This window comes from Anabas testudineus, chromosome 10, assembly GCF_900324465.2.
Source record: "Anabas testudineus chromosome 10, fAnaTes1.2, whole genome shotgun sequence".
Taxonomy (NCBI): Eukaryota; Metazoa; Chordata; class Actinopteri; order Anabantiformes; family Anabantidae; genus Anabas; species Anabas testudineus.
Window position 1 is genome coordinate 10,111,082 of NC_046619.1, and position 27,906 is coordinate 10,138,987.

Consider the following 27,906-nt stretch of genomic DNA (forward strand, 5'->3'; position numbering starts at 1 on the left):
ACTTCATAAAAATCTTATTTAAAGGTAAATAAACTTTAGAAAATTATAATTGACTTCTAACTATTTCTGAAGACATGTTTTCCACAGGTAAATGAAATCAAATGATGTATTTGCTCTATTTAGTGCTGTGAAGTGGAAACCACAGGGAATGTCCAACCAATATTGATGATTTTTAGGCAGCAATTCTTACTGAAAACAGCTATTGTGAGTTTAGTTGTTGGCCAAAAACAAAGAACATTTGAACTATGGGCAAGAAATGACTGAGCCACTTAAATTTGATTCACAACATAATTTCTGTGCCAAACAGTTGGTGTTTCTAAAATACCATGAATTTATTTTTGGGACATGTAGTCCTTTACAGTTATAACAAATTAGCAATAGTCTATTCACCTACAGTGTTCAGTGAGGTGTGTGAGGCTTTGTAACACAATGATGTATTAATTACATTTAGTATTAACTGTTCAACACACAGCGAGATGATTTTATTTCCTTTATTAGTAGTTTATTACTGATACATGACCTTGTTAGATATCACTGTCCCAGCACACAGACTGAAATCCTTTTTGACATGGAGCTTTGAGAATTGGCACAAATAATATACAAACATACATCCTTGTATACAATATTGAGTTCAAACTGAAAAATTAATAAATACAAAAAAAAATAACATGAACACAAGATAAAAATGCACAGTTGGATTTTAATAAGACAGAATGTGTGAATTTATGTGCCCCTTTTTATTCAGTGCAATGAATTAACTAAACTAAAACAGTTTATGACCAGAGAACAGAAGATGGTGAATTTACAAACCTCAGTTGAAACTCAGTCTGCAGATTCTCTACTTTGTGATAAATATAAGTTAAAATGTCTTAAGGAGAAAAGACAGAAAAAGCAGAACAAACAAGTAAAATGTATTCTAACACCAAAAGTCTAAACTTTTGGTGTTAGAACATATGATTTGTCAGGACTAAGAATAAAACTAAAAGCACATAAATGATTAAAATAATAAATGAATTTCAGCCCAGAGAGTGAATAAGGCAAGCAAGCTCTTACTGTATATACAGGCAAGGTTACTATTTACATAGTTTACATGTTCTTCAGTAACTTTCTCAACTCCTCCTACTGGCTCGTAGTAGTGTCCACGCCACAGACAGCAGTAACAGTGCAGAAGTAGTCACGTGCTTTCAAATCTGCCATTACAGAGCAGACAGATGAAAACCACGTACAGAGCTGTGTTGAACAACCAGAGCTCAAGAACTAAAGTGTGTTCAGAAACACCCACAGCCTGGTCTGACGCTCTGTCCCCATCTGAAACAGCAGCTCAGGGATGAGAAAATAATTCCTCACAGTCTCCTGATGTTGGCGAAGCAGACATGTTACCTCCCAAACACTGGAAACACACCTATGACTACTGTTTATAATGTGGAGAGAGTTACCAACGCTCAGGTCCAGCATCACCTCACTGATCGTACTTATTACTAACATCACATGACCAACAGAAGTGGATACAACAGAAGAGAAATCAATAAATGATCATGGATTAATACAGAGTGATGAATAGTGATGTCTAGATGAAGGATAACTAAGCCAACACTAAACAAACTACTCCAACAACAACTGACATGACGGATGATGTCATAAGAGAGACCTCAACGTAACAGAGCCAGACTCACAGTGTGATCCAGACTTACTGAGGTGAAACTAAACTTTTAACTCTTCTACAAGCTGTGAGGCTTAAAATGCAATCAGAGGTTAAAATTAAGCTAAAACTGAGTATCAACATATTAAATCACAGGTAATCCTGTAAAGCTGGACAGCTGCAGGAGCCAGGACATGGAGGTTGCTGATCAACAGCTATGAGCTGAACTGTAGTTCAAGTTCAAGTTGAGTTCATCTAACGTTCTGAGTATTTCTACTATCTAGGTGTTCCAGATGAGGATGCAGATTTGTGCCTGCACAAAATATTTTATTTATAAACTGGACCCATGTACGGGTACGGCATTGAACACAGAGGAAACCCATATATGGCCAGGTCATGTTCTACTACTATTAGGAGCATCTACTAATTAGAGGGGGGGAACAAAAAAAGAGCATTTATGATTAGATTACTAATCATCTTCAGTTTAAAAATAAGTCCTGGCAATGACTCTTTAATTAGAGTGAGACAAAATGTGCAACAACTCAGTAAATGTAAACACTTCCCAATCTAAAGGTGGCCACACACAGGGCTGAAAACGTAATCTGCACTTTGCTCTAAAAATCAGAACGAGTGACACAGTTGTGGTGCTTGATGTGTATATAGAGTGTATGTGTCTGTGTGGAAACTAAGCAGAGGAAGGACCTGTGGGCTGCAGGGAGATGTAAACAGCAGGCTTCATGGTGGCGTCTCTGCATTATTAGAAGTTGTCTTTTTCTTTGCCGGCTTCTTCACTGTCTTGGTTTGAGTCTTACACATAGAGGAGAAAGGAAAACATGACTTAACACTGGATTAAACACGAATGAAGGTCAGAAACAAACCCAAATTGTAAAAAGGGGTGAGGAAGTACAGCATAGGTTTATGATGGCTGGACAATAAAGTCAGTTATGCATCTTTCTTTAGTTATCTTATCATTTGGCACAACCAGGGTGAATTTCCCAGTACTATCATCAAGTGTGTGAATTATTGATTAAGCACAATCTCACAGAGCTACAAGCATTATTAACAAACAATTCAAACAGCAGCTACTGTGAGATTTTGACTGTATTAAGAAGTTTGCCCACTTCTGTTTTATGGTTATCACTTGATTTTAGGATTGACATTAGAATTAGGGCAAAAAATGAGTGGCCTCACAAAAAGCAAGAGTTGATGTGCACACAAATTATTCTTACCTCTGTCTTAGCGGCAGCAGTGGCAGGTTTCTTTGTTGCCTTGACGGTGGTAGCTCGTTTTGGGGCTTTGTCTCCCACATCTTCATCAGAGTGTTCAGTCCTTGTATCCGACTGGTCTGAGTGTTGAGATGACGCATCATCAGCAATTGATGTGGCTGCCAAAGAGCGAGCTGCGGCATTGGACAAAATACATATCAGTGAGAACTGGGACTGAAAGCAGTTGGGGGGTTCAAACAAATGAGAGATTAGAGAGACAAGGGCCAAACTTAAATTTGTTCCCAGTGTTTCAGTGTCTCATTTCTATTCTGTAAGCATTAAAATAAAATAAAAATACATATTCATGTACAATATTTATCAGAGAAGCAACAGTGAAGCAGATGTTCTACTAAATGGATTTAAAGACCAGTGATCAAGGGCTCTTACGCCACCCAGTGGTCCAATTTCAAAACATACTTTTTGTTTCCACATTTTAGTTTTCTTTCAATCTTCCATTATAGTATCTCAGAAGGAAAATATGCTGCATTAGTTTAAAAAAAAGAATACTACTGGAGTTGACCTTTTGATCATTAGTATTAATTTCAATGTGTCACTTTGTCGTTTTCATTCACCATCAGTGTTTAGTTTGAATTCTGTTCACAGGTTGCCAGGCCCACACTCTCAGCCAGCTGTAAATATAGTGAGACACAGAGCGCTTTACTCCCCACCCCCAACTCAACCCCTCTTTTTACTGGTTCCCCATCCACTGCGCTGTGCTTTAAATCACATGACCAAACTTGGCCCGACCAGGCCGAGTCCTGCTTTGACAATCGTCTTTTGAGCTACTCTCCAAACTCCTGTCAAGCTTGACACGCACAGTAAAACATGCATGCCAACGTGTACTGCTCGATGTTTCTCCACTGGCACGATGTAAATGTAAGGTGCGTGTTGCGTGACCTTACTCTGGCGTGCAGCAGTGCTCTTAGCCCGGGGCAGCGTGCTGGCCCCTGAGCTCATCTCGTCCATGGTGTCCCGTCTCATGCGGGTCTCTGAAGAGTGTAGAGCCAGCTCATCCTCAGCGTTGATGAGCGTCAGATCCTGCATGCTGAAACTGCGCAGCTTGTCTGACAGTACCCCCTGCCCCTGGGCATACAACAGAAACACAGATGTAACCGATACAGGGAGTGGAAGTGTGTTTACTGAGCTCTAGATCCCTTTTATGTAGAAGTGTAACATAATCTACACTCAGAATATTACAGCTAGAAAAACTGTGACACAAGGTGGAATCACTTCGAAGTGTAAAAGAAAAACAGCAACACAAATTCATTTGGTACTTGAATTTAAGATCAAAAGGTAAAAATAAGATGGAAAGTTCAGAATTGCAGCTTTTATTTGATGGTATTTACACCCCGTACAATTATGACATAGCGCCTTTTGAGCAACTTAAATGTTGTCAGCGTACAGTAAAAACTAATTAAATAGCCCTGCCGTTCCAATACTTTTGGATGGCACTGTATTTTATCCTGACAGCATGTGACCTGAGTGCACAGAGCTCACCTTGGTGGCTGCAGTGACAGCAGCATTAGCAGCCAGGTTGAGACCTCTTTTTCCAAACCTCATCATGGTCTCATAACTCCTGTCTTTGGCTTGTGCTATGTATTCATCTATCTCCTGTAGCACAAGAGGACAGTTGAACGGGACGGGAATAAAGTAAGAAATCAGGTGAGAGAACAAAAAAAAAAATAATAATAATAATAATAACATTCACAGCACTTTAATATTTTAAGACTGACTTAGTGTAAGGTTTTAAAAACATCCCCACCTTCTCTTTGTTGGACAGGGTTGGGTGTACAAACTTGCGATAAAGCACACTGGAGCCTTTTGTGTATGGCGAGAGGAGCCAGATCACAAAGGCAATCTTCAGCTCAAAGTAAAATGGAAACCTGGATAATGACAGAGTTGCACCGTCATCAGGAGAGAAACAGAAAAAAGCTTTGAGGATGATGTTGAAATCTACAGAGAAGGTAAACGACTAATCTGATGTATAAAAGCCTACATAACTGAGTGAGCTGGATTTTGTGAAGCTAAAGTGAGAACAAGAGGCTCAAACAAGATCATTATACTAAAAATATCAAGAACACTTAGTGCTGGAAAGCACATGAATGCTTCTTTTGATATTATATAAGCTGTTTATTTATTACAGGCTAGTTGGGCACGAGGATGATGATGATGATGATTATGATGAGCAGCCCCTGACTCACCATGATAGGAGCAGATCTGTGGCCGTCTCTGCTGTAGAGAACAACGCAAATACTATCCAGTACATCATCCACTTCACCTGGACGAACACATGCACAAGGAGAAAAAGAACATAACAAAAATAGCACAAGAAAACTCACTCAGCACCCAGCGGGCACGTGCTGAGACACGTGGAGCTGAACAGAAGCTGTGCACGTGCCAGGGCAGAAATGCCACATATGTTTGAGTCCTTTTAGATCACATCAGTATGCATGGTTAATCGGCAGACACAAAATGTGGGGCACCGTCATCAGCAGAGCAAAATTAGCTTGTGAACCAAAATGCCGAAGCCAATGTGAAAATACATAATCAGCAATCATATCTTTGTTAAGAACATGAGCAGAGCACTGGATAATAAGGTGGTTTCATGTATTAGAGTCACGGTCGTGCAGCTCCATGTAAACACACAGAAAAGCCAATCATTAGAACTAAACAAGAGGAAAGAGGAATGAAAACATCAGGTCTAAAAATGGCGTCTTCCACTCTCCTTCTCTCCCCCTCTTATTGCTTCCCTCATTCGCTCCTTCTGTGACCATCTGCTCTGGTAGCAAATGAGAGGTGGTGCGGTTGTCATGGTAACCTGCAAGGAGGAGACTGTTCTCCAGTAAAAATCTAGGCAGAGGGCCAGAGTGCTGCTTTCTATTCCTCCTCCTCCAGGACCCTCCATCACCACTGCAAGGGATGAGGTAAGCAGAGCCGACCCCATGTAGTCCAAGACAGAAAAGGCAATGTGTTGCTTTTTCTACTGGTTTCCATTAGCAACACCAGTCAAACCATCCTGTACTCTTAGTACTGATGTTTTAATACTCAAACATGGACTGTGATGAGTTTAAAATAAGAACAAATTCTGTGATTACTGACGGTATTGGACACCAGAACTGGATCAGGGAGTGTTCATGTGAACTATGACCCATTTTGCTATGAAGGGATTGGTGGTTTCATGTATTTAAAAAGGTTTTAGATGTTTATGTCGCTTTAAACACAGCAGTGCCTAGAAATGCTTCTCATCATATTTCAAATCTGTATGCAATTCAACTGAAGTAATTTGTCCTTGGTCAAAACGACCAAGATGAATAAGACAATAAGGTTTGAGACAGAGCCACACCGGTTTCATATTGTCTGTGTCATTGCGACCTCATAGCAACCTCATTTCACAAAGGCTGGCGTGTCCCAAATTACCTGCTCTACCATGCTGCTGACCTCATTTGGGAGACTGTTGTTTGGGAGACAGTGTGGCCAACTTCAAAACACACACTTACTCCTGGTAATTAATCTGTGTCCTCTGAAGTAAAAATGTAAGAATTTGTGTATAAAATAGCTGTCACACAGCTAGTCACACAGAAAACACAGAGGTCACAAACAGCCTGCTGTTATTTCATAGCTAGAGGTGATACTCACATATTCCTTCACATTCTTCGTTTTGACAGCCTTGTATGAGGAGTATGCGGGGTAGAGAGTCCCGAAGGCAAGGCTGCAAAAAGCAGAGGAGCAGAAACGTCTGGGTCAGATGAGACAGATTCAGCTTGAGAACATGGGCCTAAGGCTGTTGACTCCGACACCTACCAAACATGTTCCTGTTTTTAAAAAGTAGCTTAGCCATATTAGCCACACACGTATGTAAACACAAGTAGATTGAGCTAAATACGTCCATTGGTGACGCCACAGTAAAGAGCTGATGGGCTCAGTAGTTTGTCAAAACAACCTGATTAACACTGACTCAGGAAGACTGCAGTGAGATAAAGTGGAAAACACACAAGTCTGCCAGGGGTGGGTCACCATGTGCACATTCAGGACACTGTGCACACAGAGCTGTGTTTCTGATGTGTATTGGTCGCATCCTGTGCCACACTGGTGATTGTGCTGATGTGACAGGATGCTGAATGCTGACTGCGGGGACAGCAGAGAGAAAATGTTTCCGAAAGGCACTGTATGCCTCCAGTATAAACCACTGACTGTGATGTGTAACATCACACCAAGTCTTCATATGAGGCTTACGCTGGTAGCCAGAGCACATCTACTATAGCATTTAAGTAGCTGCTCCGTCCCTATAAGCTTCCAAGCTGCTCAGTCATGTGTGAGTCACCTCTCAGCTCTGTACAGTAAGCCGGGGCGACTCGTAGCAGGCCTTCAGGCCAGTAGACTCCCTCAGCAGACGCCCTGTGTCTCTTTGTGTCCTATTCTCAGGTTCACTTCTCGGTCAGAAGGCATCCCCTCCTCTCCGATGCCTCCAATAAAGTGATTTGAGTTATATTACTTATTCATGTGTTTTCAGGTTTTCATGTTCAACATTTAACAGTTGAAATATTTAACAAAAGAGGAAGCTGCATGTTTAAAAAATTAGATATAACCGATCTCCCCTTAGATGTGCATCAGCCATTACGATGCACAACCAGTCACAGTGTTTGTATTTCACTAACACGATTACCTGAGGTGCAGTGATGTGGTAGAGTTAACTGAAAACTGAAAATTAACAGCTTCCCAATGAATGTTTCCTCTGCTTAAATAATCCAGACATGCAGAATATGTTTACAGAGGAAACAATACTGTGGCCTTCAAAGACACCATCACAGAAGTTGAAGATTACACCATCAAGTTCAAGTGCAGTCAATGTTAAACATTATTAAACACAGAGTTTAATGCAGCACAGTGTTGGGATAAAGGATCAGGCTAATAACAGCTGCTGGCTTTAGTTGAGTCATCCTCCACAATGTTGGGGATGTGGTGAGTGCAGGTGGAGGCAGAGGCCTAAACTGCAGATACTGCTCATCAAAGTCTGAGCAAAATGTTGAAATACTGAAAATATACAAGTCATCCATGTTTATCTGGCCAGATCCTGAACACAGGCCTAGTGATGGGTGGATGAGTGGACTGATGCAGATGTCCTGACTGGGCACATTTTAACTCATGTTACCAGATGGTGCTGAAACCAGCCAGTCTACACCAGCAATATTCAGGCTGGGTTGTTTCTAAAAGCCGTGGCAGGCAGCTTGGAGTCTGTTTACTCGTCTGCAGCGAGGCTGGCATATTAAGCAGGTTTCCTTTGGACAGTGTGTCCAGCTAGCAGCTCCTCTCGCTGGCAGCACTTCATCTGTCAGGTGGTTACAGCTGCTGGCTAACAGGCGCTCGTTAGCAACCAGCGGCTAACAACGCTGGAGCACTAGCTAGCATCACTGTTTTAGGTATATCCGAGCAGCGGTTGATGTAAATAAAAGATTATCACGTTGACTTAATATGAATTTAGCCACACTGTTTTCTACATCACCGACGTGTAGCTACTGACAGGCAGAAAACGGATGACAGAGCCTAGCTAGCTGGCGCGGAGCACTAGACAGCTGATGAATGGAGGAGCCGCTGGTCTGTTCAAGCAGATGCAGCCCAGCCCGTACTCACACAACTATCCTCGAAATAATCCAGGAGACCATCTTGCTGGACAGCCGGCGATAAGCCTTCCGCTTTTAAGGAAATCTAGTTGGTTAGCTAGCGGGCTAGGTGCCCCCCCATTCCCGTCCAGGACGCGGTTTGTTGTGATGTGGGCTGCTCGGCGCTGACAGGCAGGTGAGCAGCAGCTGAGGATGTGCTGCAGTGTGTGTGTGTGTGTGTGTGTGTATGTGTGTGTGGCTCCTCCGAGCTGCTCTGCTCCCAACACGGACTCTTAAAGGGCCAGGATGGATCATGTTAATGAAACAAACCAAAGAAGTGAGTCCTTCCTGGTCCTACACACACACACACACACACACACACACACACGATGCAATGAGATCAGTTAATCAGTGATTATGAGAGAGGAGCCAGAGAAAACATTGGACTGTTTTATAATAAAAGAGATCAACACAAGATAAATAAACCTTGTAGTTCTTTGATTTGTTGCACAATTACTTTGATGACAATTAAATGGTTTAAACTAACAGAATTGAAGGGGGCGTCCTCCCTTTTAGTTAACATCAGTGTATTCAAACACTCCCTGTCCCATTTCTGTGATCCACTTACTAATTCAGACTTTAGCAGAGAAAGCTAGGACACACAGGACAAACACAAGCGCATCACAAACACAGCCTGACTTAAAAGATTTAGTTTGAAAAAGCTTTAAGAAACAGCTATCTGGTTTTGTGGGTAAAAATAAACAATACACAAACAGTTGTTTTTGTAAACTTTATTGTGAAAAATCAAACAGACTGCTAAGATCAATATATATATTGATACAATGTTAATGGCCAGTAGTTCTGTTCAGCTTCAATTGCGTTCAATGTTGTTGGAAGTCTTCAGTTCATTGAGCCCATGGGACAAAGATGTGACCAAACCCACAACTAAAAAAGAATAAGGATCTGCCCTCTTCAAGTCCTCCTGGTGATTATTTCATTGTGTATAAAAAAGAAAAAGGTCTTACTCTAAAGGTGAAATAAGAAAACTAAAAATACAAAACTTTGGTCTGCTTCCCTTCACTGGCTGTCAGCCACAGAGGGCAGAAGCAATCAGCTGTTAAAAAATTCCAACAAAAAAAATCTACAAAGACAAGTTAACTTCTCTCCTATTGAAGGAAAAAAAAAGTTGACGTCATCAAAAAGGAAAGTTAGCCCAGTACTCACATTTTGTCAGTCGCTTACACGATAGCTGAACCTCTGCTCTAAAGGCACGTCAGCTTTTATCTCCCTTAATTTTACATATACAATGAAAACAGAACAAATACACTGACCTTAAATACAGAGTTAATGAAAAAAATTGGAAAACAACTAGACAAGTTTGAGCATACTGTGTAACAGCGATAAAGGACTTCCTTCATCGAAGCACTGACTAGTCCCTCCCTATGTCCCTCCCCAGATCAAATGTTCTTTTTACCCCAGAAACAAACATTCACCGTCTCCAAAACACTGCAGCCCTGCTCTGCAGCTTGTACATGTGTGTGCAGACATGAAATGTGTACTGTGTGCAAACGTAGTGGAGTGGTCTCCAGAGGCTGGTTGTTTTGGGACAGTGTTAAGTGGGAGGAACTAGGGGCGCGCTAGTTTAGGTTCATGGGCCTTCAGAGTCCCAACTGCGTCCTTCACTGCGTGATAGATGATGTTCTTCACCTGAGGAAAATGACAGGAAAGGCTGTTAGAACAATAAAAGACAAAACGGTCTCAGAACAATGCCTAACACTGAATACTGCTGGCCATTGTTTGAGTTCTTTTCAATAGTAGTGTTAACATTTAGTACAATAGCAAAATCAAACCTTACTTTGAGGAATATTTAAGCAATTTTACACAAAATAACTTGCATCAATATTTTCTTTTTTTTTTTTTTGTTTGGAAATAATCAAAACAGCTTTCATCAATCTCTGCCCACTATGAATTTGTCAACAGAATGCAATCAGAACCGGAAAGAAGTAAACAGAGATTATTCTCTAGCTAAATATATTGATGTATTACACTGAAATTATGAGACAGAGGGGTTCAGACCTGTAGCTTGTCTTCATGGTTTGTATGAGTAGTGGACAGGTGTCTGAATTCTTGGGTCAGTCTGAAACAGTGCCTCACATGCTCAGGAGACACAAAGTCCTCGGCCACCTTGATGCAGCTGTACAGGTTGTGCACCTGGGATAAGAGCAGAGAAAAACAAGTATGTTCAAAGAACATAAGACAGATAAATTTGAAACCAAGGGACAATCATGAGCACGTTTTCTCAGTCTGACCTGGTGTGGAGCTCCAGCAGGAATAAATACGGCATCGCCTAAAAACTGTACAATGGACCAACCCTGGACGCCATATTCTTCATAGAGCCTGCGGCGGAGCACCTGGTCTAGGTACCAGCTCTGGTCATGAATAGGGTCATGGTCTGGAGGATTCTCTTGACCCTGCTCCTCTCCCACCTGATACAGACAGAGATAAAAAAAATTACTATCTCATGAATGACTCGATATGATGTTGAAATAAGTTACAATAACAGCCAGTGATGGCCATGTGACAAATGAGATGATATCGGAGACAAAACTCTTATGGTTGCGGACCTTGCGGAGCAGTTCTCTGATCTTCTCAGCATCCTTGGCAGCATAAATGTGCCAGAGAGCTCCAGGTTTCTCATTTCCCTCGTACACCCTGCGCTTCGTCATTTCATCCACATCACCTTCCTCGATGGTGGTCATGACCTCTGGAGGACCAAACATAAACAATGACACACACACATGCGGGGTGCCAAAGCGTCATCAGAAGTGTCTCTATTAAAATGAGGTTTCTCAGCATATTTATTTACTTTGAGTGGCCTCATACATTAGCTCTCAAGCTATGACTGCAGATGCTGACATTACTTAAGACAACAGTATTTTTTTCATTCCCTTTTTATGACAAATATCTCCCTTCTTCCCCTTTTTAAACTAATAAATGAATGTACATCTATCATACTGTTTGACACATATGGCACAGAGCTGTAGTTCTCAACTGGTGGCTCATTACCCTGTAGCTCTAGGTCACAGGTCCCAGGTCCTTTATAACTGGACTGGATATTGCCAAGTGAATTTTTCTTTTCCCCCAAAGCTGCTCTGACAACTGCAGATGGCTGCCGTGAAATAAACATCCTAAACAGTAGTACAGTGTGATTGTTCTTTAAAGAACTGTGACTGGAAATAAATATTTAAACAAAGAATATGCCATTGCTGGACTAATGTTTCTAGTGCATAAAATGAAGGTCACGGTCTTCATTTTTAAAAATCAATTAAATTAAATTAATTAAAATTTAATGATATTGGGATTGTAACAACAGACAAATGTGGATCATGTGGCTGCACCAGTTGAGAATCACTGGGGCAAAGTAAAGGACATTACAAACTACACAATCACATTTACTGACACAACAAAACATCCACATCCTGCAATTGATTGAGAGCAGAGCAGCTACTGTAACGCTACTGCTCAAAAGAACGTAGAGTGATTATTTTAGTACTGAATTATGAGTTATCATAAAATCATAAGTGGAGGAAAACAAATTCATGACTAGTGTGGTACCAAACGGGTACAAAAGGCTGGTTATTATTATGTGGGTATTCACAAATTATAAATTAAACCATGGAAGACCATGCGGAAGACCACACAAAAGCTCATGTATGTACTGTCCTCAAGGAATTCATACTCGCGCATACTATTGTTTGCATTATATTTGTGATGGTGGTTAATAAGGAGCAGTGTTCAGCAGCACATAGGTTGTTCATCTTACAATTTTGTATCAGACTTTCAATACTCAAAGGGCATGTAGCAGGTCAACAACAACATCATTGCAAAGCTTTGCGGACACATTGGGGCTTGCGCCACTTTCCACAAGAAGCAAGCAGGGGGGGTCTTACTCCCTCCCCACAAGTTCTGTTACCAGAGTAAATGAGTGTGTTTTATATGTGTGCATAAAGCCCTGCTGGGCCTAAGAAGCTGAAGAAGAGGAACTGGTGTATGAGGACAGTATGCCTATAGTCACTGTTGTGTCTATCAGTGTGTGCGAGGAAGACTGCGGGGACATATGGAAGTCAATTCTACATGCCCTTCATTTAAACTTTTCTCCCAGCGGGCAAGGACCAGAGCACAGCTCACCTAAAACTGACTGACTGACTGGAGATACAGTCAAGGAGGTAATTATTTGATAACTAGTTGGGACCCCACACACAAGTCCAGACAAATAATTAAACCTCAGCCCCCTGAAATCTACATAGAAAAATGGAGTGTGGATCAAAGGTTGTGTAAACTAATTATTGTTTATTATCAATTTTTTCAACCATAGTTGAAAAATTTAAAGATTGTCCATCATTTTGACAGACTATAATACTCAGGGCAATCAAATGTAACTTTAAGCAATTCACAGATGTCCAGTTGGTGGTGAGGGTGCATATAAATTACCTTTGCCCAGTCTCCCTTTAGATGTCTTATGCACGTTGTCTACCTAGCTTTAGTAATTGCAATGGTTTACTTTACAAGACAGCGAGATCTGTGCCATCGTGTGGCCTACGTAAGGAAATACAGGAACTGCATTCAAAGCATCTCAATACCCATGTGCCGAAAGCATGTTGAACAGCTAGGAGGGCTTGAAGCAGGACTAGGTCACTGAGGGGAGCAGCTGTGCCGCAAGCACAGAAAAAGTGCATGCTGTGGGATTTCCTCCAAGTGAAGCAAATACAAATATAAATAACTATGACTGGGAAATCCTACATTCAGAGAGTGAGCACAAAATCTTTACCTTATATTGAGGTAAGGTCAGAGCAGGGTGGACTGATTACAAGTGTCATGCTTGTGCTCACTTAAATAACATATTTTAGATTCAAATACACAATTATTGCCATTAAAAAATGTATCAAAATTACAAGTAATGATAGGTTATGAACAATTTTTATGACCATGTCTGCCAAAATGACGGATAACAAAAAAGTGAAACACAACCTCTACCATGGAACTTTAAAAGGCGACATGAACTTCAGTAAGATACCCTTTTCATTTAATGTGTTATTAATGGTTGCTCTCGATTTTTACGTGAGTGAAGGTTACAAAACATGCTTCATGTATATATACAACAAAAACAGATTCCAGTCAGGTCCCAGTGCTCTGGCCCCTAATGTACATATAATAACACAAGCATGTGGGGAGGAGTGAAGAAGGGGAGTTAGTCAAGAAGAAGGACATGCTACTGAAGTGATACAATTGAAAGTCTACAGACCTTTGCGTCCAGAGATATCTGCCTCTGTGAATGAGAAATTTTGCCAGAATGTAAAAAAATTCGAGACCCACTGGAGGGTCAAGGTCCAAGTCAATCAAGCCCCGCGCAATTATAGGTATAATATAAGCATGATGAAAGGAAAAAGATCTGAAAATATTCTTAAAGGTTGTTCATCAGTGATAAGTTAGATGAAGGAGTATTATATTCATAGTTAATGTCCATAGTTTCAACTTAGCTCTTGCTTTTATGTCCTTCATATGTTCTATAGTGTTTTGTATTATGAGTGGGGAAAACTCACAGCGTGCATGTAATACTGCAAACAGAATTACATTTACTTAAAGTTACTGTATGTTTTGTGAGGAAAGTTGTGGTTTTAATACCACTTAGTGGTTTAGTTAATGGTGTAGTGCTACAAATGTCTTGAAACAAATGTGAGGGAGAGAAAGAGGCAAAATGTGAGCCCACTGACCTTCTTCCTGGTTATTATCTCCATGCGGGATTCCAACATAAACCATGACGTTGACAGCATCAGATACATCCAGATGAAGGTTAGTGGTTCCCACTTTTCTATCTTCAGTTGAGATCAAGCCTGACACAAATAAAGACAGCAAGGGAGTGAGAGAGACAACATCACGATGACAACAGACACAGTTTATAGCAAAGAGAGCAGAAGATGAAGATGCAATGTTGACAGGAAATTAAAAATTTGTCAGATTTAACTAGTCTTTCTTACCGTAGGCATTGTACATCTTGGGTCCGAGGTCAGGGCGTACAAAAAAGTTGGGCAGACGGGCGGCAAGGTTTAGACGACCATCTCTTTTTGTATATTCAGGTAAGGGGAGGTTTTCCATTAGGTCATCAAACCTGAGAAATTTATCAAATTAATTAATACTTTGACTGGTATTTGATTAAAGCCAGTCTGGAAGGAGCCAATCATTCAAGACTGGTTTTGTACAATGTTTTTTTTTTTTATTTATTTATTTTAAATAATACTCCACAGCAACTTAAGATTTGTGTTTTCTGATCTTACAAAGGAAAATGGTTCACAACAAAGATTTGGAATTTACTGCATAAATAAATATAGTGTCTCTGATGAGTGATAGTAACAATCATCAACACAATTACTCAAAACAAATGGTAAATTAGCCTATTTTGTAGGTTTTTGTATATTGTAGTAAATGTCCATAGGATTAAATTATTAAATTTAATCTAATTGTGTACCTTGTTTGTAGATTTGTGTACATTCCCTCATATATTGCACATTATATGCAATTAACAATAACTATAAGGACAATAACTTCCCTTGTTTGCTATGCAAATGTATGAGACACACAAGAAGCCACATATTTTTGGGTTACTCACCGTGTAGGCATCATGTCCCTGAAGTCTTCACCTGGAGGCCAATCCTTTAATTTCAACACCATCGGCTGGCCGTCACAATCTTGCAACCGCTCTACAGTCATATAAATACATATTAGCTAGCTTATGACTGATGTCAAATGAAAAAAAGCAACAAAATTTGGATAAAATACAGCAGCAGACATTAGGCACATCAAGATAAATAGTCTGGGAACTCACTGGAGATGACCTGGAAGCCGTCCCAGAAGTCTCGCACTTTCACATCAGAGATGATAGCACAGTTTCTACAGTTGACCAGGTCTACATCCTGGTCTCCAAACTCCTCACTGAAAGCTTCAGGCAACCACAAACTAGATTTCAGACGTTTATGTATACCTGACACCAACACAGGCTAGACACAAAAGAGAAGAGCAACAGAAGTTAATGCAGTTTTAGCAGTTTCTCCAACAACCAACTATCTGACATTGTTGTATTTGTTATACCAATACTGGTTATTACTTGTCCCTGCTTCCAGCACTCCCTGAAGATCTTCCAGTTGTTGCTGTTGCTGGGATCCTGTAGGCAGAGGAGTCGTCCATCACAAAGCCAGGAGTGAGAGGTATGTGGTTCCAAAACACTAAGGCCCATTACGCCATCTTTGCGGGCACCTAATACACCAAGCTCGCCACCTTCAGTAGCCCCAGTGCGCCGGCCTTCAGCCTTTTTGGTCTCCACAACAGAGGCTATGATGTGATCCAGAAAGTTTGGGAGGCTGCTCTTCAGCTTATCACTCTGACAAACAAAACAGAGTTTTGGGTTACCCAGCTATGTAGGTGGGTCTTTTTAAAATAAAAATCTTTTTGTAGTTTTACACCTTGGCACTTCCACAGTGAATTTTCTATTACTACACCAGTAGATGGCGGTAGTACAATCTCCAAACATTTCAATTATTCTCTGATTGTAGTTGACTCAGTGAATTTTGAGCTTAACATTTTGACTTTACTGAAGAAAAGAAAAAGAAGAAAAACACACCAAACCCTAGGAGGTCTGCATTTGAACTTTTTACATAAATAATCTGACATCAACAGTATGAAGTGTATAATAAAATGTTAAATGTATACATACGCCAGCTGAGGTGAAGACAGAGGGGAATGGTACTCCACTATCTCCAGGGCCCTGAGGGAGTTTGCCTGGTCCAGAGTTGAGCAGATCCCGGAGACTGGACCCTTCAGGTTTGGACTGGCCCATGTTAGCGCCCAGTAATAGACTGTTAAATAGCTTAGGACTGGAAGCTGAAGGCTTTGACAGGGCACTAAGTGAGTCCAGGCCAAAGGGAGGTCGGTTGTCTCGATTCATCATTGAGCGAAGTGAACCGGATTCTGGAAGATGTCAAAAACATGGTGATGTCACTTCAAATTTCATCTTTACTTTTCTTTATGCATTCACATTACACTGACTGAACATCATCCATTTCCCACTTACCCTTGGTGTCATCCTTGGCTTTCTGTGTGGCCAAGTCTGCCAGCCAGTGCAGAGCAGAGCTGTTGCCCTCTCCTGATGAGCGTGAATCCTTGGTAGAGGCCTGGGTGAGGTTACAGGGGGATGATGTACCACTGGTGGAGTTACTAGCAGTGCCTGCACCTTCCCCACCCCCACTGTCCGCTGGTGCTGCTGTTTGTGTTGTTTCTGTTTTGATCGCTGGTGTTTCTCCCTCTGATTTTGGAGTAGTGCTGATACCAGAAGCTGCAGCTGCAAGGCCGCCACCACTGCTTGTTGTAGACTGCTAAGACAAATACAACTGTGTATTAGAGCCTTTAAGTTAAACACTTTAACACTAAAAAAAATGTAATGTGACACAACATTACCTGTGAAATACCATTTGGGGCACTGGGGCGCAGTAGAGGTTTGGTGTGTCGATTGGCACAGGGACAATTAGCCTTAATACCCCACTTGCCTCTGGCTGCGTGCACCATGTCCCCTATGTTGTAAAGAGCTAAGGACAAAGGCAATACAGTCATTGATCACAACTCTGAATAAACCAATAAAACATATTAATACCTTAATACCTTGTGATGTGTTGATTTATAAATTTATGATTCAATAATAATGTACTTTTTACCTGTTCCAGGTATAATCTGTGTAGGCATGAGGTTCTGTGGCTCATGAGGCTGTCCTTTGGCACACTTTAACCAAGAGAAAACCTCATCCTCGGGACCTTCATCTACATCTAAAAAAAAAAAAAACAACCAAAAAAAACAACCAAAGATAAACATACTGACTTCTTTGTATCCAACTTAATCAATCTGAAATAATAATAATAATAATAATATATAAAAAAAAACAACATAATAAAAACAATAAAACTGGTTAGTTCGGATAGTTAACCAGTTTACTAACAATATAGTAAACTGGTTAACTTCTGTTTCCTCAAAAAGACTCACCCTCTCTTGGCCTATTCCTGCGAAGTCGATAGCAGTCCAAACACACTCCAAAGCCACACTTGCGACATACCCAGTGGATGTTAAACAGGGTGGTCTCACACACGTCACACATTTCCCTGACGCCTCGCACAGCACGTTTCCAGGCCACTTTCTCTGAAGGATAGAGGAAAAACCAAGATTATAAACAGAGCTGTCAGTTTAGTTCAATGGATTAAAAACACAACAAGAAACACAAGACAAAAAATTTAAAGAAACATGGGCTCAGATAACATGAGTCAGAAGGTCTAATACTAACGGTGAGGCTCCACCATCATCATGGCCTCCTTCTCAGACATGACCAACTGGCAGAACTGGTCTCCCACATTGGCCAGGATGTACTTGGATGTATCAAGGTCAAGCCCCTCTTGGACTGCTGGCACAGGTAGCCACAAGCTCATAGCCATGGAATCACTCTGCTGAGGACTCAGAAAGCCTTCCACCCGCAGTACACCTTTACGAGTAAAAGCTAACCTGATCACAGGGGGAAAAAATATGAGTAACAGACATTTTGTGACCATTGCTTCCTCTATCCTGACTATATCTCAAAAAGCAACACACAACTGCTTCATACCTTCTGAAATGGAAGAAACGACAGGCCACATTTGGATCATCCTCCTCATCACTGTCATCGTCTGTATTTCTATATTTTCGGTAACGCTCCAGACGGCATTCACGACACTTGTGCAAGTGAGGGGCCACATTGATGCAGGAGCCATCCTGGAGAAATGACTCACCAGACTGCTTCAAACGACGGACCTTGCTCTGATCTTTTAACACAGATTGGCCTACTGTAGGAGAAAATGTAGTGTTAATGTTGTTTGTAACCACACACAATTCTGAGGTTCCTACAAGAAAAAGATTTACCTTTGAAAGGCTTGTTGCGAGGACGGCTCTTTGCAGCCCCTTGGACTTTCATTTTCTGCAATACAGTTCCATCCTTAACAGCGTGTGGTTGCCCTTGTGGGACTTGGCCTTTCTCTGGACCGTCCTCATTGTCACTCAGGTCTGATAGGTCACTGTTGCTGCTGGATTCAGAGTCACGCTTGGACGATTGGCTCCGTTCCTCCAGGCTAAACTTCTGAGACTGGCTCTGATCAAATGACACAGGCACTTCCTCAAATCCAGAGCCAGTGCTTCCAAATAAGGGGTAGCCAGAAGTTGATGTAGGCATCTCCCCATCCCCTTGGTCTTCCTTTGTCACAGTCCCTTCACTCTGTGGCCTCTGAGATGAGGCCGGGGCTGGAGATGAGGAAGAGCTGGGAGAAGCAGCTGCTGGGAAAGAGGAAGACAGAATCCCCTTGGGTGGCTCTGTCATGGTGAATAGGTTTGGTTTGCTGTCTGAGGCAGGACCAAGAGTCTGTGGTTCAGCTGCACTGAGGCCAGCAAAGGGTGTGTGGGAGTTTTTATCTCCATATGCCAAAAATGGATTAGTGGGCTCTTTGGAGGCTTGCAGAAAAAGGTTCTGGTGGCTATCTGAAGTATTAAAACCACTTTGCATGCCTAAGCCCACTGGAGAAGTTCCATTGTTACTGTCCTTCTTACAAATACTCTGGATTCCAGAGGGTGAAGACAGAGTACCAATACATGGTCCAGATCCTCTTCCTCCTGGAGAGGCACCAACGCCCTGGAAGGTCGATTTGTTGAGCACACCATTTCCCGTTGGATGTGTCTCAGGCACTTTGGGCTGCTCTGGCTTTTTCAGGCCTTCAGCGGAGCTTGCAGGCTTGAAAAGGCATGGGGGCTCTTTACTCAGGCTCTCAGACACTGCAGTGAAGTAATTAGTGTCCTTGGATTGGGCTGGACCAGAGGTTAGACTTGGGCTGGAGCCAGAATTCTGGCTCATGCACTGGAAAAACAGGTTTTGGTCCTGTTGAGACTGAGTCTCATTATTTGCTCCGCCAAAGCCGAACCCAAAAGGCTTAGAAGTAGTATCCTGGGAGGTTGTGGTAGTGGTAGGAGCTCCATTGGTCTGAGAGGTAACATCTCCAAATACAGGAGCAGTGGTCACAGCCTGGGGCAAACGAAAACCCAATGTAGCTTTGGAGCCCTGAGAAGCAAAACGATGTGGTAAACCAAATTACATTACTCACAAAAACTATGTTAACTTGCAAAATCATTATATAATTGCAGTGATTGTACAATCTTACCTCAGTCTGGCTTCCCCAAGCAGGGGCTTTAGGACTAAAACCCACAGAAGCGGAAAGTGCCACACTAGGGACACTGTCCTGCAACCAAGAAATAGTAACAGGCCCTGGGGAAACAAGAGCAGCTGTTTTGGAATAGGCTGACTGGGAAGCGTCCTCTCGGTCTGGTTGGGGGGTTGGGGAGGCCTTGGCGGCTGGAGCTCCAGGGACCAAGCTTGGCATCTGGCCTAGTGAGGGGAAAGATGTGGTGGAGAAGGGAGATGGGGCTGGTTTGAGGGGAGGAGGGGTGGGGGTGTGAGTTAGAGTGGTGGTGGAGTCCGCTGCCCCTTGTGTTGGGAGTGGAGGACCATTTTCCTTAACCTGGGCAGCATAACGAGGAGAAGCAGCATGGGACTGATCAATTGGGAGTGAAGAATTGGTGTTGGGGGACGACATTCTGCCCTGAGGAATGGGTCCATCTGAAGAGTTTCCATTTTTGGTTGTGCTGCTGACTCTTTCACCAGAGTCACCACCCCAGATCCCCATTCCTTCCACTGGGGTTTTGTTGGAGTCACCACAGTTTTGTACATCAGCACCCATTTCTCCTGCTCCTTTAAACCGTTTCAAGTTCAAGTCATCCTCACCTTCGGAGGCAGTCCTACGTCTACGTCCACTATCACCCTTCATTGTTTCACTGTCCTTCCTTCGCCGCCCATTCTTACCAAGCTAAGAAGGAGGCAAATGCTTGGAATTAATTCTATTAATACATAATTTAAAATTTAAAGCTGGAAAAACTTCAACCTAAAATGAGTACAGAGGCACAGTATAGAGTATAGTTTGAACTATATGACAACCTTACCTCCTCTTCTGCCAGCATGACATGTATGACACGAGGATCTACCATCTGATTTTCCTCTCCCTACAGCAAAAAGGTGGTTATAAAGTGGCATCTTTTCACACCAGGGGCACAATATATTTAAATATTATGTAGAACACTGGTTACCTTATCCAAGGTAATCTCCATAATATGTGAGATAGGGTCGTGCTGCGACACCAATCCTGAGGCCCAGCACTCCTCAAACTCTGGCTGGTATACACGAACTCTGCGTCCTTGAATAGTGTATGAACCTAAGACCAGGAACAATGAGAAATAGACATTATTAAGCTATACTCTGGCAGACTTAAATGAAACAAAAGGGACTAGGACGCACATCTACTCTGTGCAACAATATCAACAATCTTCCTTTCTGTGATGATGCCTGTTGCAGTAACCTCCTTAACCCATGTGGTGTTTGGTCAACATCCATGTTTTAGTTAGTGGATAAGTTAGAAATGTAAACATAAATGTATGTTTAATTAACTTTTTTTAATGTAAGTGAACTTTTTTACTTCATATTATCAATTTTCTTCCATGTTGAAATTGCATGTATACTGTAAAAAAGGCACAGCTCCTTCAAGTTGCTGCAGGACAGCATGTTATGTCAGATTAAATGTGTAGAAAAAAATTAATCTGTACAAAAATAATTCACTCTTTTACAGCTCTCTTTTATCTAATAACAAAACATACCGTGTTTACTCTGTGTCTCATCGACAACATGGAATATAATGCCAGTATTGTTAGTTTATTTTGTTAGTGTTAGTTCACTGCTTAGTATGTATATATGTGGTCCATTCCAATAAGGCCATTCTATGGGGAAATTGTTAAGAGACTGGAGAACGCGTAGTTACTATAGGAAAACAACATTAAATAGTGGTGAAGGTTGAGTTTTACCCTTCCTGAAGATCTCTTGCAGTTCAAAGTCAGTACGCCAGCTTGATATAGCAGCCTGCAGAGAGGGCTGCTCCAACAACAAGGGATGCCTTATGTCTTTATCAATCTGTAACAAAAAAAAGCACATTGTCCTGAAAATATGCTACTCTAGTTGTACAAGAATAATGTGACACACAGGAATATTACACAGAAGAACTATGCTATTTTTGTCATTTAGTTTAGAAAGAAAGTCAAAAGCTGTAAATGCACTGATTAATTACTAACTGATGAGCAAACATTTGCTGTTTTTAGACATGCACTGCAACCCTAAACTTCTCCAGACCTAAAGAATCTGAATCTGAAAATTTTAAATATCTGAGTCAGTCGGCCTAACCGGTAACCTAACAGCTTTCTAGTACACAGTCCACGTAATATCCAGTTGAACTTGTGTGAATGCAGCTGCTAATTGACCACCAGCGAATTCATAGCAGGTGAGTGGGCGTTCTCTTGCAGCTCAGCCCATAGAGATGATATGGAACGACTTGAAAAGAGATAGATACATCAGATGTCCAAAGAATATTACAGAGTTAAAGCAGTTCTGCCTGGAAGAATTGGCTATAATTCCTCCTGAACAATGTGTAGGTCTGATCCACAGCTACAGGAAGCGCCTGGTTGAGGTTACTGCTGCCAAGGGGGGTTATTATTACCAAGGGGTTATCCACTAGCACTATGAGGGTTTTATGGTTGTTCTCAATAAAGACATGAAAGATCAGAATTTGTGTTATTCTATAAGAACATCATATTTTTTGATAATCTTGACTTAGAATTAAATTGAAGCACTGCCCCAACAGAGAACATGCCTGACAATGTCGTGTTATGTGCTGTATGTGTAAAGCAAGCGACTCCACACAACGTCTGGATTTGATTCTCCAGACTTCATATAACAAAACGGCTATAGAAAACAAGCTTACACACCTCAAACTTCTGGATAGTTTTGTTGTCGGGCAGGAACTCAAAATTCTTGTTTCCAAAATACTCCACAGGAACCAACGACCCTAAACCCACTCTGTCTACTAGAGAGCGAAAGGCCTGAGGAAAAAGAAAACACCAACAAATTATTTTATTTAAATCTGCAGCAAATGGACAATGGCATGTAAACTCTGTATTGTCTTTTTATCATCTTTTTCTATCCACGCATAATACCAACACTGACACATTATTTTCACATAAACTGCAGTCAAACATCCATCTGAACTGGGCACAAACAAGACATAAACAACTATTCAACTGGAGAGTGAGCTGGAGCTGTGACTAGGGTTTTCAGCTCAGTCTGGTGGAGAGGGTGGGTCTTGGCACCAAAAGGTGTCTGTAGCCCATTTTTGGATTTAAGCTCAGGAAATAAATCTGACACAAAAGTGTGAGAAAATCAATTATTAATGTGCTGGAAAATGATAGGATTTTGTTACTTAAAATTAGCCAGCCAAGTTTTCTTGGTCCTGATCCCAATCAGTCCTTCAACACACACACACACACACACACACACACACAGACACAGACACACACAGACACACACACACACACACAGACACAGACACACACACACACAGACACACACACACACACACACACACACACACACACACACACACACACACACACACACACACACATCTTGGCTGGCTGGTGTCAATCTCAAATTCTACAAAAATTTGGTCTCCAAAAGAAATCACTGAGAAATAACATTCAGCTTTAACTTAGATTTTAAAGAGGTGAGAAAGAATTAGAGATCCCCAGTTTCTACTTAATTTTAGCGGATACTGGCCCACATACTGATCCTTAGAATAACATAAGTACATTTCTAAAGTTAATAATGATCAACAGTTTAGACTAGCTGCTCAGTCCTATTGTAAATGTTTCCCAGATCAGCAAGTAGCCTACATCATTTCAAAGTTTGACCTGTACACGTGAGCCAGATGATCTTGTTCACATCTGCTGTTGAAATCACTCACCAGAGCAGGCCACGTTGTGGTTGATGCTGGGGCTCCACTGGTCCCAGTACTATCACTCCAACTGGCCCAAATAATGGAGTCCTCTACCAACACAGCTTTCACTCCCTCATCATAGACCTGCACCCAAGAGCAATGCTGCGAAGCGTTCTCAAATTCCACAAACACCTGTACATAAAAGACACACAAAGCCAGAACACAAACATAAGAACTTTTTTAGACATACAATATGATGAGATTATTATTTTGCTTAATATAGGACACACAGAACATTATGGCCTAAGAGTAAATTAATCACAATAATCTGACGGAAAAATTTAATTCCTGAGCCAACATTTCAAAATTAAAATGGACAATGGCACACTGTAAACTAGATAACACAGCTCTCACCTTATTTTATCACATACTTACTAACTTTTATCACATACTGAAGACACCATGGCACCTCCTATTTGTCCCAGTCTAACAGCTTATACTGGAGGTTTATTATTTTGTGGACTTGACTACAACTGTTTAACAGAAAAACTAGTAAGAAACACTCTTAAACTACTAGGTTGTCTGACTCATCCAGAAGATGCTTCTAGTAAAATCATGTGTTTAAACTCAGATCACGAGCAACTGGGCCAAAATCTGGAGAAAAACAAGTTTGTGATGAATTTGCTAATAAGTATTAATAAATACATAAATATTGTTCATGGATACAATAAATTGTACTGGGGTAGCATCATGTTTTTGAGAATTAGTTGTCCTGATGCCTGAGCAATAAAAATACCTGAAGTTAGTTAACAGTTAGATAACACTATAGATAAATAAGACGCGTGTTTCTTTTAATTTGAGTAATATGGGTCAGTTAATTTGTCAAATAAAGATTACACAAGGTACCAGTTTTATGCTTTTGGTGTCTGGTGGGTAACTAGTAAGTTAAGAATTACTGTTACCGGCTCAAACAAATGAGACATCACATATTTTCTTTCAGACCCCACCACAGAATCTTTTTAGGAAATGCCAGGTTCAAATATGATGTGAGCTATGTCTACATTAATTGGAAAAGAAAACAGATTATTACAGAAATTACTGCGGTGATAAGTGAAGAACTTAGTAGTGCCATAATGTAACAAAACGCCCCTAAAGCTGTACGATAATAACACACATCGTGATTTTCTCTTGCCATACCATATTTCCTTATGATGTACTCTAAGCTAATATTTTCAGGAAACACACTGTGGACCTAAACAATCAGAACAGTTCAATCTTCTCAATTAACTCTAAACAGGGCAGTAGTGTTACAGAGATACAGTGTGTTTACAAGTGTTTTTTTGCCTGGAGCATGAATTGATTTTTGGAAAGGCAGAGTATCTGCTCTCTTTTCATGGCAGGTGATGCTTTATCCTATTAGCTGTAGGTGTTAATATATCACCTGCAGTAAATTTTTGTCTTGCTTGGAGCATTTTCTACTCATGTGTTTTGGATGTAACCAGGCAAGAGATGGCTTCTCAAACTGATACGATCTTTGCTGCAACAACAGCCAGCGGCGAAGTATGACAGCTGGGAGAAGCCAATATAAATTTACTCCAAAAGGTAGCCTAGCTTCACATATTATCATCATCTGATATCTGCCCATTCCTGTGTGTTCGCAAGGAGAAATACAACTTGAGATAACAGTGATTCGTCTTTCCATCCTGTGTGGATCTGCACATGTCCATCTGGACATGTGCAGGGCTTCAGCACAAAGGAATTCAAGTTCCCATGAAATCAGGAAACTAGTAGTTGATTTGATGAGCTGAGATATGGCAACATGGCAGTAGGACAGTGGGAATGAAAGATGTAAACTTAAACATAAATAAACATAAACCTCAACTTTTTAAAGCACAAAACTGGAACAACCCTTAGTGACCAATTTCATCGTGTAATTCTTAATTGTATTACATTACACTTAACTATATTACATCTTAATAATTATATAATAACATATGAAGCAGGTGTATACAACCGGTCAACAGATGAGTAGGCTTTAAAGTAAAGTCTTACAGCAACATTTAAAAGTTTGGGTCTCCTAAAACTTCCTTCCTTTTGTAAGATAATCAACTTGATTGTACATTGCAGGCATCGTGTTATTGTGACATGCTGTAAATAAATATTGTAACCGACAAACAAAAGCTTTTAAATAGAATACACAGGAGTATGGAGGTTCTGTGTACCAGTGATATGTTGTGTTTGCTGATAAAAGTCAATTTGAAAGACTGACCATTAGAAAAGTATAACTGTACTGCATATCTTAATAGTTATACCAATAATTACTCTCACAGTAAAACCACTTAAGCCCCAGTCCCATTATTTAAATCACTGATGCATCTTATTTCGCCCACAAATACCCCTATTGGCAAAAATACAGAATCAGTCTTGTTCTTTAAAAAAACAGATGTGCATCTGCTGACTCTGCAGAAATAAAATCTTAGTTTAATAGTTTGAATCTGTTTTCAGCAAATAACATTTGCAAAAAGATTATTACTCATATCTTGTGCTTCAAATTCACATTGTACTGCTGTTCAGCAAGTTGAGAGACCAATAAATCACTGTTAAGCGTACAATTAACTTAAAGGTTAAAAGGTTTTTAAAGTACTGTACAATGTAAGGGATAAATTTAATATTTAACTAATTTAATATAACTTAAAACAAGTTACTACCAAGTGTTGAATTTATGTAGGTCACCTACCTCTACCTCCCCAAATGTTATTTACAAATGTCTGTAATTGTCTTATTAATTTAGTGTAATGTAGAAGTTCTACTTTTAATCATCCAGTTGTTCTAAAAAGACACATTTCTGTGCTGTGTGTCTCTTCACACTGTGAGGTGACTGTAGAGTGCAGCTCCTCGTACTGTAAACTTGAGAGGCCTGTCACCCAGCGGTGGGCACTGACAAGCCAGTGTTCAGCCTGTTATTCATTCCTACTTACTGGGGATTTGTTACTATATCGTGATCGTCTCACCAGCTCTGAGGCACCTGGACTTTGCAGTTTAACGCAAAGACATGTTGACTAATGCAAGTGAAGCAGAGTGTCACTCGATAAAAAAGCCTAACCTGCAAGGCGAACAAAGCGAAGGCCAGAAAAGCCTCGGCCTCGAGTTTAGCTTCGCCCCCGTGCGGGGACGCGTCGCTAGCTACTTTAAGCAGGAGCTAACGTTAACTGCCAACAAATGCACCGACGTTAACGGTTAAAAACAGCCACAATGTGTAAAACTGCAGGTTTAATAGCGACTAAACTAAAAATATCTACTACCAGGTGGGGGTTTAGCTGTGCAGTGGAGCACCACTTGAATGTAAACACTGACCGTCAGCCCTGCACCAGTGCTTGTTGTTGTCGCCTCTCCGCCGCTAACCTCCGGGGCGGCCAGGCCCATGACGCTCACTGCCCGCACCGTCCCCCGGAGCCAATCCCGGGACCTGGCAGCCTGCTCCGGTTCGGATCCATTCGCGGACCTGCCGTCGTCGAGCAGCAGAAGCAAACGCTTCCCTATCAATTCAAGCGAGTCTCCCATGGTTTCTGCTCACTAGCTAGCCGTCTTCAGGGAGCCACCATCAACAGTGGAACTTCTCCGCTCGGGATGGGAACTCAACAACGCCAGGAGACGGCCACCGAACGGCCGCAGCGACTCGCTGTGTGGCGTTGGTGCACAGGGGAGCTCGTTTCCACCGGCGCACCCGGGGGCACGAAGCGGCAGACCAAGTCACGCCGGGAACTCACGCAGTCGAGATGTTATTGTCCTCGGTGCTAACGCGACTATCCTGCTCTGTCCGCCATTGAGCCCTGCAACAATCAAACGCACTCCTCGTAGAAAGGCAGCACTGCGGAGACCGAGAGCAGGAGCGGACAAACAGCGACCCCCAGCGTCCGAGCGCCGCGTAGCGGCGCACAGCCGCGGTGGGACGCTTTCTGTCTGAGGATTTTCCGCAGTGTAATAATGTTAAAGCTCGAGAATAAAGACACTGGGTTAACTCACTACTATAAATAAACATAATAATAATTTCTCAAAAAGTCTAACTATTGACCGACTGATATTTGCTACTGTTTACTAGAAAAAATAGAACCAAGATTCACTTATTTTGAAGAGTCCTTAGAATAAGTATACTCTATATTTTCTAAACTTTAATATATAGCTATCTAGCTAATATCAGAAGTCATATTTCACATAATATAATTCATTTGCATAGCTGTTGTTTAGCCATAGCTCAACTGATCACAAATGGATCATCATCTTTAGGCTATTTCTGCTGCTGAAAACAACCTCTGAAATATTATTTTGATTAAAGTGAAAAGTTTTTAGGTTGCAGAGAGGAAAAAAAATAGACACTTTTTCTTCTCTTTATATTATGGGTTTGTGTTGTTTTCGAAGAATTTTTATTTCCT

The 27,906-nt window shown here is 41.3% G+C and overlaps 2 protein-coding genes across 4 annotated transcripts; both read right to left on the reverse strand.

Moving 5' to 3' along the window:
- Positions 1-1,119: 1,119 nt before the first annotated feature.
- On the reverse strand, positions 1,120-8,957 carry reep2 (receptor accessory protein 2). Its single transcript, XM_026357451.1, has 8 exons — positions 8,533-8,957; positions 6,541-6,613; positions 5,106-5,182; positions 4,667-4,787; positions 4,402-4,515; positions 3,807-3,987; positions 2,869-3,038; positions 1,120-2,446 (listed from the first exon to the last, which is right to left on the reverse strand). Exons 1-8 carry the CDS (start codon positions 8,562-8,564, stop codon positions 2,375-2,377), a joined length of 840 nt encoding a protein of 279 aa, XP_026213236.1. The 5' UTR covers positions 8,565-8,957; the 3' UTR covers positions 1,120-2,374.
- Positions 8,958-9,277: 320 nt separating this feature from the next.
- On the reverse strand, positions 9,278-27,354 carry kdm3b (lysine (K)-specific demethylase 3B). 3 transcript variants are annotated; one of them, XM_026357444.1, is made up of 25 exons: positions 26,831-27,354; positions 23,504-23,668; positions 22,470-22,583; positions 21,516-21,621; positions 20,748-20,872; positions 20,604-20,663; positions 19,769-20,470; positions 18,486-19,668; positions 18,193-18,409; positions 17,878-18,092; positions 17,583-17,735; positions 17,261-17,368; positions 17,007-17,134; positions 16,624-16,921; positions 16,267-16,520; positions 15,661-15,933; positions 15,382-15,553; positions 15,166-15,256; positions 14,537-14,667; positions 14,273-14,392; positions 13,804-13,827; positions 11,126-11,265; positions 10,811-10,987; positions 10,578-10,712; positions 9,278-10,208 (listed from the first exon to the last, which is right to left on the reverse strand). In XM_026357444.1, the coding sequence occupies exons 1-25, from the start codon at positions 27,035-27,037 to the stop codon at positions 10,128-10,130; spliced, it is 5,379 nt and encodes a 1,792-aa protein (XP_026213229.1). In that variant the 5' UTR covers positions 27,038-27,354; the 3' UTR covers positions 9,278-10,127. The 3 variants fall into 3 exon arrangements, with proteins under 3 accessions (XP_026213229.1, XP_026213228.1, XP_026213230.1); XM_026357443.1 differs by having other exon boundaries at positions 16,624-16,924; XM_026357445.1 differs by lacking the exon at positions 13,804-13,827 and having other exon boundaries at positions 16,624-16,924.
- Between the last annotated feature and the right edge of the window lie 552 nt (positions 27,355-27,906).

Bases quoted from the DNA above. Each gene is read 5' to 3' on its own strand.
- reep2 (XM_026357451.1), bottom strand. From the start codon at position 8,564: ATGGTCTCCTGGATTATTTCGAGGATAGTTGT. The intron at 5,183-6,540 runs GTGAGTATCACC...GTGTTCGTCCAG, and splicing joins CGAAGAATGTGAAGGAATAT to GTGAAGTGGATGATGTACTG. The intron at 3,039-3,806 runs GTAAGGTCACGC...CCAATGCCGCAG, and splicing joins GAGCACTGCTGCACGCCAGA to CTCGCTCTTTGGCAGCCACA.
- kdm3b (XM_026357443.1), bottom strand. From the start codon at position 27,037: ATGGGAGACTCGCTTGAATTGATAGGGAAGCGTTTGCTTCTGCTGCTC. The intron at 20,664-20,747 runs GTAACCAGTGTT...TTTTTGCTGTAG, and splicing joins TGGAGATTACCTTGGATAAG to GGAGAGGAAAATCAGATGGT. The intron at 17,369-17,582 runs GTGAGTCTTTTT...TTTTTTTTTTAG, and splicing joins CAGGAATAGGCCAAGAGAGG to ATGTAGATGAAGGTCCCGAG.